Genomic DNA, 11,737 nt, shown 5'->3' with positions numbered 1-11,737 from the left:
TATATAGATGATATATATCTATATATATATATATATATATATATAGATATATATATATATATATATATATATATATAGATATATATATAGATGATATATATATATATATATATATATATAGATAATATATATAGATGATATATATATATATATATATATAGATGATATATATATATATATATATATATAGATGATATATAGATGATATATATATATATATATAGATGATATATATATATATATATATAGATGATATATATAGATGATATATATATATATATAGATGATATATATATATATATATATATAGATGATATATATAGATGATATATATATATATATATAGATGATATATATATATATATATATATAGATGATATATATATATATATATATATATATATAGATGATATATATATATATATATATATATATATAGATGATATATATATATATATATATATAGATGATATATATATATATATATATATATAGATGATATATATATATATATATATATATATAGATGATATATATATATATATATATATATATAGATGATATATATATATATATATATATATAGATGATATATATATATATATATATATATAGATGATATATATATATATATATATAGATGATATATATATATATATATATATATATATATATATATATATATATATATATATATATATATATATATGCCAAAACCTACCCTGGCGAAGAATGTACCCCACAACATAGATTAGTAGTTAGCGACTTTGGGATCAAGGCAAAATGGGTGCCCAGAATTAGACAGGCTTGGAGAAGAAGGGTGTGGAAGCTTAAAGACCCTGCAAACGGACAGAGACTTAGAGACAAGTTACTTGAAGCATTTAACGAAATAGAAGGGGATATAGCATCATACAACGTGGAAGACAATTGGAGATTTCTGCGGGACAACCTGTTGAAAGCCACCGACCAGATTTGTGGGTGGTGTAAGGTCCCCTCCCAACCCAGAGTAACGTGGTGGTGGAACAAGGAGGTAGACAGGGCTATTAGACAAAAGAAACAAGCTTGGAAGGACTGGAAGAACGGTGGTAGCAGGGAATTGTACCAATGTGCCAGAAGGGAGGCTAGGCGACAGGTTTATTTAGCCAGAGGGGAAGCAGATAAGGAAAGATTTGCCAATGTTCTGCGCCGTGAGGACCAAAGACTCGAGGTATTTCGGGTTGCAAGACAGTGTAGGAGAGAGAATAGTGATGTTGTAGGAGAGAAATGTGTTCGCATGGATGATGGTACGCTTGCATTAAATGAGGATGCAAAGAAAGAGGTCTGGAGATGCCACTACGATAGATTGCTTAATAAAGAGAATGAATGGGAGAAAGAGAGCCTGCCTTATGTCGACCCAATAGAGGGACCAGCTATCCGAGTTGATAGTACCAGGGTAGATAAAGCAATTAAGAGTATGAAGACCGGGAAAGCCCCCGGCCCATCAGGAATCACTGCAGAGATGCTCAAAATATCTGGCAGTGTTGGCTATAGCCTAGTCACCCGTATTACGAACCAGGTGATACACGAAGGAGTCATACCCTATGACTGGTGTAGCAGCATCATAGTCAACTGCTACAAAGGTAAAGGGGACGCTTTAGATACAAATAATTACAGAGGCATCAAGCTGTTAGATCAGGTTATGAAAGTTACAGAGAGGGTCATAGCCCAACTAATTAGGGAGCGAATCAATTTAGATGAGATGCAGTTTGGGTTCGTGCCAGGTAAAAGCACTACTGATGCCTTATTTCTAGTGAGACAGTTGCAAGAGAAATACCTAGCCAAGGATAAACCTCTGTACCTGGCTTTATATATATATATATATATATATATATATATATATATATATATATATATATCATATATATATATCATCTATATATCATCTATATATATATATATAAACTTGGATACTGATACAAGCATGCACATAATTATGCACATGTACACACTTACGATATATATATATATATGAATCATCTTCATTTAATGTCTGCTTTCCATGCTGGTATGGGTTGGATGGTTTGACAGGAATTTGTAAGTCAGAAGACGGATCTTTTTTAAAACGGGGGCCACATTTTTCATTAATGTTTTACGTAGTCTTTTTGGTACGGAAAGACTTTCAAACTTCGTATACTTATCTATTTTGTGTTATAGAACAGAAAAATATTTTTGTATTCGAATTTATTTCATGTAAAAAATTGTCTTATTTCGATAATTTCAACCAATCACTGACAAGTATTCAGTTGTTTATATTTACTCCTTTGGCTCATTAAGCGATGTAAAGCATATTTAATCTCCATACCTTCGTTTTATTTGCTTTTTTCATTTTAAATTTGCTTTAACCCTAACCCTAACCCTAACCCTAGGGTTAGGGTTAGGGTTAATTGTTTCAGAATCGTTTGTTTATGTAGTCGGCACTTAATGTATATCGGCTGAATGGACGTCAGTGATTGGTTGAAATTACAGAAATACGACAACTTTAACCTGGAATAATTTATGGATTTCTTTTTTTTTTAAGAAGACTAAGAGAAAAAGATGTTTTATATGACACATTCTACCAGTGTTCCAAGTTTCAAAGTGTTTCGTTAATGAAAAATGTGGCCCCCGTTTTAAAAAAGATCCCAGAAGACTGGTTGGTGTTAGGAAGGGTACTTCCTAACACCAACCACCCTACAGAGTGGACTGAGTATTTTTCGCGTGGCACCAGCACAGGCGATGTGTGTGTGTAAAATTGGTGCCTTGAAAAAGTCACGCAGTACACTAAATTAAATACTATATTTTAATATTAAGTATGGCATTTCCTGTAGATGGTATCATGGAGTAATTAATTGAAATGATTTATTTTTCACTACATCTAGTATTTTATTGTTGTTACCCTAAATGAAGCAAATATTAAGTTTATTCTGTTATCATTACTTTGCTTTGTGAGTAAGTTTATAGATATTCAAAAAAAGCAGTAACTGCCATAGATAAACAACACCAAACGTCCTTCTCATTTTTGCCAATTAACTAAGATTTTCTTCGATGATATGTTATTGGTGGGGCTATTGATTGGCAGAATCATTAAAGCAACAGAAAATAATTCGTTGCAGTATTTATTCTGGCTCTTTATGTTTCTGAGTTCAAATCCTAGCAGAAGTCAAATTTGATTTTTTATTCTTCTTGGATCAATAAAATAATTATCTATCAAGTACTAGAAGTGATTTAATTGTTTAAACCCCAGTTTCTTGCCTTGTGATTGTGTAAAAAATTAAGCCCACTATCTTATTTAAAAAATGGCACTGGATGATGTGGTCATAACTTGAATGACTTTAATCATAAATTTGCTCATTCCGAGTTGACTTGGAATCAAACAGAATGTAGAAGCCTCTACATGGTCTCTCAGTCTGCCAGATATAGCAGTGAAATCTTCAAATCATATCCTACTGACATAAGGATAATGTAGTCCTACTAGATATATTATAATCATTTTCATCATCATTATCATCATTTACTGTCTACTTTTCCATGCTTGCATGGATCACACTGAATTTGTTGAGACGGGTTTTCTCCAACTGGGTGCCTTTCCTATCACTAACTCTGACCAGTTAGATAATATTTCCTCAGCGAGATAATATTTCCTCCCTGGTCAGACACGTTTCCTCAAAGAAAGCTGGGAACAAACAACACCTCTTGTATGATGGTGATGCTTGTTTACGATCTTCACAGGATGGCAAGACTACACACAAACACACACACACATGTACATATATATGTATAAACACATAAGTACAGAAATATATATATGATGGGCTTCTTCCAGTTTCCATCTAATAATTCCACTCACAAGGCTTTGGACAGACCAAGGTTATAGTAGAAGACACTTCAACCTGAGACAGCATGCTTAGGAAGCAAGCTTTTTAACCACACAACTGTCTGAATATAACAAAGGATGGTCGTAGCTTGAATACCTTTTGCTGTTTATATCTCATCATTCAAAGCTTCAGTGAGGCTAAACAACAACAACCACTAAATTTCGTTTGTGAACATCAATTTAATTAACTCATTATATATATTTTTCTGTCTACAGGTATTCCTACAGCATCTGTCTCCTCTCTTATCATTGAGTACCTTTACAGCACTATGGCTAACTATATTAGATTTCATGGATAAATACATGCACAAAGGCAGTGATCTCTTGGTGAGTATTACTAATATTATTATTATTATTATTATTATTATTATTATTATTATTATTGTTATTATTATTATCATTAAGGCAGCAAGCTGGCAGAATTGTTAGCATGCTGAGCAAAATGCTTAACATCCTTTCGGGGTTTAATAAACAGTACCAGTTGAACACTGAAGTTAAGGTATCAACTGGCCCCTTCCCCCAAATTTCCAGCCTTGTGCCTAAAATAGATTCATCCGTTTTTACATTTTGAGTTCAACTTTGCAGCTTCCATCCTTTCGGGGTCAATAAAATAAACACCAGTTGGATACTGGGGTCAGTGTAATCAACTACCCCCTCTTCCAAAGTTGCTGGCTTTGTACCAAAATTCGTTTCTACTCTTAGCACAAGGCCTGAAATTTCTGGGGAGGGGGCCAGTTGATAAGATCGACTCCAGTACGCAACTGGTACTTAATTTATTGACCTCAAAAGGATGAAAGGCAAAGTCGACCTCGGCGGAATTTGAATTCAGAATGTAAAGACAGACAAAATACTGCTAAGCATTTCTGCCAACTTGCCGCCTTAACGAAAATTGAAACCATTATCATTATTGTTGTTATTATTATTATTATTATTATTACTATTACAGTCAGATGCAATACGAGAATCCTTAAAAAATATGTTACTAGTTATGGACACAGCTGGAATTTTCCACACTGATACAACAGACTCACAACTCTGGAAGTTGACATGGGACCGTATTGACACGTTCTTACCAGAACTGCAAGAGGAACTATTTAAAACTCAGGAACCTGGTAACTATCTCTTTTTGACCATTACTTTGAGACAATCCTTGAGGAACTGTTATAATACCTCCGAAATTGAGTGAAAATTACTACGCTAAGTACTATTTTTCATTGTTACTGGAAAAAAGAGTTGTTTTGAAAACACTGTAGAATAAGCTTCTGTTAAGCTGAGTCATGCTTGATGCCATTTTATTTTATTTCTCAATTTATATGTTTGGAAAATTATCATCGCCATCATTTAACATCCATTTTTCCATGCTTGCATGGGTCAGATGAAGTTTGTTGAAGCAAATTTTTTACAGCAAGATACCCTTCCTGTTGCTAACCCTTACTTGTTTCCAAATAAGATATTTCCCATGGCTTGACATGTTTTTCATGGAAGACCGGAAATGAATAACATTTCTTGTATGACAGTGATGCTCACCTACAACTACCATCATAGTCAATCTTGTAAAGATAAAGAAAGGTGCTGGGATGGCTGTGTGGTAAGAAGTTTGCTTCCCAATCACACAGTTCTGGGTTCAGTCCCACAGCATAGCACCTTGAGCAAGTGTCTTCTACTATAGTCTCAGGTTGACCAAAGCCTTGTGAGTGGACTTGGGAGACACAAACTGAAAGAAGCCCATTGTGTCAGTGTGTCTTTGCACCTGTTTCTCCCCACTTGAATAAGTACCAGGCTTAAAAACAAATAAGTACTGGGATCGATTCGTCTGATTATAATTTTTCAAGATAACGTTACCAGTTACCAGTGGCACATGAAAAGACATTCTAGCGAGATCGTTTCCAGTACTGATGGACTGGCTCCTGTGCAGGTGGAACGTAAAATACACTATTTCGAGCATGGCCATTGCCAGTACCGCCTGACTGGCCCTTGTGCCGGTGGCACGTAAAAGCACCCACTACACTCTCGGAGTGATTGGCGTTAGGAAGGGTATCCAGCTGTAGAAACTCTGCCAAATCAGATTGGAGCCTGGTGTTGCCATCCGGTTTCACTAGTCCTCAGTCAAATCGTCCAACCCATGCTAGCATGGAAAGCAGACGTTAAACAACGATGATGATGATGCCCCTGAAACTAGTAAAAGATAATATATTTTCAGTATTCTGCCCTGGTATTTTGTTCAAGCACCTAAACCATACTTTACTGTCTTATATAAGAAGGACCTATTTGGGTTTAGTGTATCAAACCTGGATACACAATATCTGAGTAAAAGGTGGAGAGGTCATGGCTGGAATACCCTTTATCATAGACTTACTAGGTCATGACTGAGCTGAGGCTAAGCAGTAACAATACTAGAAATGTCATATTTTACTTTTTCTGGGGGTTATTTCTATACAATAAACATTTAATTTCTAGCTGTAATTGTTAAACTGTAGGGACCCCCACCCCAACAATCTCTTAATTCTCAAGCTAACGAAGAAGTCTCTATGTGTATCATCATCATTGTTTAACATCTGTCTCCCAGACAGGCATGGGTTGGACGGTTGACAAGAGCCAGCCAAGTAGAAGACTGCACCAATCTACTGTATCTTATATATAAATATTTTGTTTTATTCTCAAAATAATATTCTTTTTTTCTTGTTTAGTGTGTGTTCCAGAACCAAGAAACATTGATCGTAATAATGCTAGCCTTGAAAAAGTGGTAGTAATGGTAGCTAACGAAGACATCCAACCAGACCCTCAAATAACATTGCCAGTCACGAATAACAATGGTACAGCAAAAGTGCCTGATTCTCCAAGTTCTCAAAACTCAGATGTTCAAACGCCAAGTCCGGACAGTGGTAAGTTAGATCTAACATCATTTTATTTGAAAATGTTTCTACCTTCTTCATTAAGTTTTGTAAAATTGACTTCGGATTATTTTTTAAATAATTTTTTTAGTTTTTTTTTTTTATATTATTGTTATTGTTAGCTTCAGTGAATTTTGCTAATTGTAATTTAGTATATAGGGAAAATTGTTTAGAATTTTAATTAGTTGAGTCATTAGAAATGTTGAAATGTGGGTTGAAGGATTGATGTTTCCTTTCTAGATGTTTAATCTGGGGTTAGCCCTAATCAAGCAGACTAATTATAAGGGATCTTTCTGACTTGACGGATATAGATATGGGATCCTACCTACATATTTATTCTTCACGAATTAGCTAGTGTTATAGTATCTTTGAGGGTGAGTGGCTTAGTGATTTGTCTATTCAACTCCTGACCATAAGGTTGTGAGTTCAACGCCTTGTGTCCTTGAGCAAGACAGTTTTTTTTTTTCACATTACTCCAGTTCACTTACCTGGTAAAAATGAGTTGTACCTGTAATTCAAATGAGCTGGCCGTGTTACATTTGGTGTGTCATGATGAATCTACAAATTACGTTAACTGTGCATGTTTCTGTGGAGTGCTCAGCCACATGCTTGTTAATTTCAAAAGCAGGCTGTTCCGTTGATTGAATCAACTGGAACACTTACCATCATAACTGATGAAGTGCCCAGCCCAGACACAATATCTTTAATTATTATTTATTATTAATCCAGACATTGATCAGGTTTTAATCCTTAATCAGTTCAATCATCACCTTATCTTCACCGTTTATTGTTTCTTTTATTTTTTCAGGAATTGGCAAATCTCCTCGTTCAGAAAGTCCATTGGTTGGAGGGAATAGTGCCACCATGACATCCGCTTACATTCTTCAGCCACCCTTGCCTAAAGTTGCCTCTCGCAGTAGCATGGCAGACAACATGTCAGTAAACAGTTCACCAGTTGCACCACGCCCTAACATTACAGACTCAGTGACTGTAAACAACTCTTCTTCCACTTCTGGTTCCATAGCTTCTACTGCAAGCACCGTTCCGTTACTTCTGAACCCAGATATCATGCAAGGGACTACAATTCCTTTTATTTCTCCTCAGGTAAGTAACACTTTGCATTTACTTTTACTATGATACAAATTCCTTATTTCTAAGTGATTTAAATCTAAACCTTCCAGCAAAATTCCATGTTAATTTATGTCCCAAACACCAGTTTAATAATGACAAAGTTATTGCAATTAAATTCTTTACTATTTTTAAAATTAATCAAATCAAAGGCAGTGTACTGCAACAGAAATCATCATCATCATCGTCGTTTAACATCCGCTTTCCATGCTAGCATGGGTTGGACAATTTGACTGAGGACTGGCAAGCCAGAAGGCTGCACTAGGCTCCAATCTGATCTGGCAGAGTTTCTACAGCTGGATGCCCTTCCTAACGCCAACCACTTGAGTGTAGTGGGTGCTTTTACGTGCCACCGGCATGAGGGCTAGTCACATGGTACTGGCAACGGCCATGCTCAAAAACGTGTTTTTTACGTGCCACCTGCACAGGAGCCAGTCCCGCGGCACTGGCAATGACCTCGCTCAAATGATTTTCTAACGTGCCACCAGCACAAGTGCTAGAAGGCAACCTTGGTAATGATTATGCTCAAATGGTGCTATTTACGGGCCACTAGCACGGAAGCCAGACAGCTGCTCTGGCAATGAACACGCTTGACAGTGCTGTTAGTGCTCCACTGGCGTGGTGACCAGTCATTGAGTGTGGTTCAATTATGATTTCACTTGCCCCACCTGGTCTTCGCAAGCAGAGTTTAGTGTCCAATGAAGGAAAAGTTGGCATGAGTTCCAGTCGTTGGATTCGGTTCGATTTCCATTTCAGATTTCAAATTCCAAATTCACTTGCCTCAACAATAGTTACAAAAGAGTTAAGACGCTTCCATTACTTTTCTAATGAAATACATTAAGTTTGAAAATAATCAAGCATTCAATTAACTTTGTTGTTATTTTACCAGTGTTTGAAACAAAAGTTTCTTTTGTGAAACCCATAAAGCTTGGAGAAGTGAACATTTAAACAATAACTATATACAATGATAATAATAATAATTATATATATATATATATATATATAATTTGCTGACTTGTAGTCATACAAAATGTGGAGAAGAGACAGCACACCTGCAGATGAGAAGCTGGAGTCATTGATGACTAAATACCAATCAATCAAGTGGATTTCTTCTGGATGCAGTGTCTAGCTGCTGTTGTTCCAGATGTGGAAATGATACTCCGCCATGGCTTACCTTGACCCTTGTAGAATGTAAGCCTGTTGGTGAGAGAAATATCATTTGGCCCTGAATCGAAAGTATTGTCTTTGGGATATGGTCCTAGCTATACTAAGGACGTGCACCTATTAAAGGTACAAGCAAGGCTGTGTGTTAAGAAGCTTGCTTCCCAAACACATGGTTCTGGGTTCAATCCCATTATTGAGCACTTTGGGCAAGTCTTCTACTATAAACTTGGGCCAACCAAAGCTTTGTGAGTGGATTTGGTAGACGGAAACTGAAAGAAGCCCATCATATATGTCTTTATGCCAACTAATGGTTGTCCCTGTTACCTTAGAAGTGAGTTTACATATATGTGCAAGTGTTTGTCTAAGTGATTTTGCATTTCCCTTGTGTCCACTTTGTATGTTTCATTCATTGCTTGTAAATAATGGCTTTGCTGAGACATGTCATGAAGTATATCTGGGTTTTCTTAATCTGCTATGAAAACTCTGCATCCAACACACCTTTGTCTGATGTGCAGGTGTGAAGTAGACATTAACATATCATATATATATCAAGAATGATACCTGTTAGGCAGCTGACGATGGATATATATACAGTTCTATATTTAAGAGATGAGTAAATTATGTACATTATTTACATTTGACGGATATTTGTCCTTGTCTTGTTTGTTAACACGTTTCGGCTGATATACCCTCCAGCCTTTATCAGGTGTCTTGGGGAAATTTTGAACCTGGGTTCTCATTCCTAAGGTATTTTTCCATGTACAACTGATGAAGGATGGAGGGTATATCAGCCGAAATGTGTTAACAACAAAGATGAGGACATCCTAACTTGAAAAGAGGTAAAGGTTAGCAAGGATATTTGACAATAAAATACCTCAAAATATTCATCCAACCTCTGCTAGCTTGAAGAAACAGACAAATAAACACCAGTTTACATAATGTTTTTGTGAGGTGGTTTTGCAAATACTATGTACTTAATAGTTTTACTTGTTTTGATATACAAATCAAATGTAGAAGAAATTACAAGTTCATATTTGTTCCTGTGTACATTGCATCATTGAGATGGCCTGGATTTCCAGTGGAATCGGATACTTAATCACAACTGATCATTGGGTAACATTTTATTGCAGTGTTACAGGGAACTAAAGTGTTCCCTGATGATTAGTTTTGATAAAGCATCCAATACACAGCCAGTGGTGAAACATACATAGGAACAAATGATGTAAACTTGTTTATCATTTCTTCAATATTTGCTCAGTATATCATACTCTTAACCAGTGCACACTGCTATCATCACTGCACTTTGATGATAGCTCTAAGATCAACAATAGCAGTCATAAATCATTTGTACTATATAATAAGATTTTTTCATATGCTTTATTGTTAATACCTTGATATTTAAATTTTCAGATGGAAAGACATGAAAGCCAGTGATAAATCAACTGACCGGTCACTTCGACTCTCTACTGGTGCCTACTTGCAGTTTGAAGCTGATCCCCCCCCCCTCTTTATGTTGATAAAACTTTTCACCATCAATGCTGCAATGCTTGTTGACCATCTTTGATTTCTTCAGTCTAAGATAATAATGGTCTAAGTAAAAATTTGGTTTATCAGGGTCAAAGTTATCTGGACTGAATTTCATGATTATTCAAAACCCTCAACTACTGAATACCTTCCATTGGTGCCAACTTCTCTTGCTACCCACTGACCAACATATTTATTTTAATAGCCTTATTTTCTTCTCTGTACATAATACACTTCTTAAAAGTAACTTGGAGGAGAACTTCAAGATACAGACACTCCCTCTAATGAGATTTTTCTCAGTGACTAGATTCTGTGAATCACAGAAACTGGAAATGGAATACCTAATTCTATTTTTAAAAAGAATCTGAATAACCCATGAAAATATAATTATATATACATCATTCCTTAACAATGTAATGTAAAATTTGATAGTGATTTATTGCTTATTACAAAATTAGTAATCTATTTCCTAGAGAAATCAGCTATTATGTTTGGAAAAAAAAAAAAAAAAAATTTTTTTTCAACACTTACAACCTCTTAAGTGCAGCCCCCCTCCTCTCTTTTGCTGCTATCATAAGATTTATTTTCAAGCAACCATCCATAGCATCATTAACACTGATTGGACTTTCTGCATAGTTTACAGCAAAAAATACCCGCATAAAAAAAAAGTATTGGACTTTCTAAGTACTGGATAAAGGATTTTTTAGATAAATGTTTAAATCTTAATAGACATAATAAATGGACTGTGCCAATATTGCCTATTCAGATTTTACATTGAAATTAATTCTAAATTCCACTTGCTGCAATTGAAAATAATGATTGCAGCCTAGAATTTACCACCTTCACCTCTGTCCCCTTCCCTTATTTACTTTGCTGTTAAACTAAATTCATGTAAATACCTATCACTGTTGAAGGTATTTGCTTTATACTTATTTCTTTTAACCCCTACAAAATTCTATTCTTGTGAAGGTTTTAAGAATAGAATTTTGATGTTATTCAATAAAATGCTACATTTTATTTATACAAATTTGTCAGCCTTTACTTTTTTGCTCCTCACCAAGTGGAGCAGATTTGTTTTACAAATGGATAAAGAAGCTGAATTTTCAATTTTATAACCTGACATTTAAAAGAAAATTAA

At 35.1% G+C, this 11,737-nt stretch overlaps 1 protein-coding gene across 13 annotated transcripts in view; it reads left to right on the top strand.

Annotated features, from left to right (window-relative positions):
- Positions 1-11,626, top strand: part of LOC106879283 (Golgi-specific brefeldin A-resistance guanine nucleotide exchange factor 1) — a 98,371-nt gene extending 86,745 nt beyond the window's left edge. For all 13 annotated transcript variants that reach the window (XM_089357904.1, XM_089357899.1, XM_089357902.1 and 10 more), the window contains 5 exons: positions 4,109-4,219; positions 4,839-5,004; positions 6,580-6,774; positions 7,592-7,887; positions 10,486-11,626. In XM_089357904.1, the coding sequence (XP_089214030.1) occupies positions 4,109-4,219; positions 4,839-5,004; positions 6,580-6,774; positions 7,592-7,887; positions 10,486-10,509 (792 nt within the window). In that variant the 3' untranslated portion in view covers positions 10,510-11,626. The remainder of the gene's footprint in view (positions 1-4,108; positions 4,220-4,838; positions 5,005-6,579; positions 6,775-7,591; positions 7,888-10,485) is intronic.
- Positions 11,627-11,737: the final 111 nt, after the last annotated feature.

The sequence above is a fragment of the Octopus bimaculoides genome, chromosome 9, assembly GCF_046866305.1.
Source record: "Octopus bimaculoides isolate indiv1 chromosome 9, ASM4686630v1, whole genome shotgun sequence".
Classification (NCBI taxonomy): Eukaryota; Metazoa; Mollusca; class Cephalopoda; order Octopoda; family Octopodidae; genus Octopus; species Octopus bimaculoides.
Note: the sequence above shows the minus strand (reverse complement) of the source record. Positions and strands in the feature narration are given on the sequence as shown.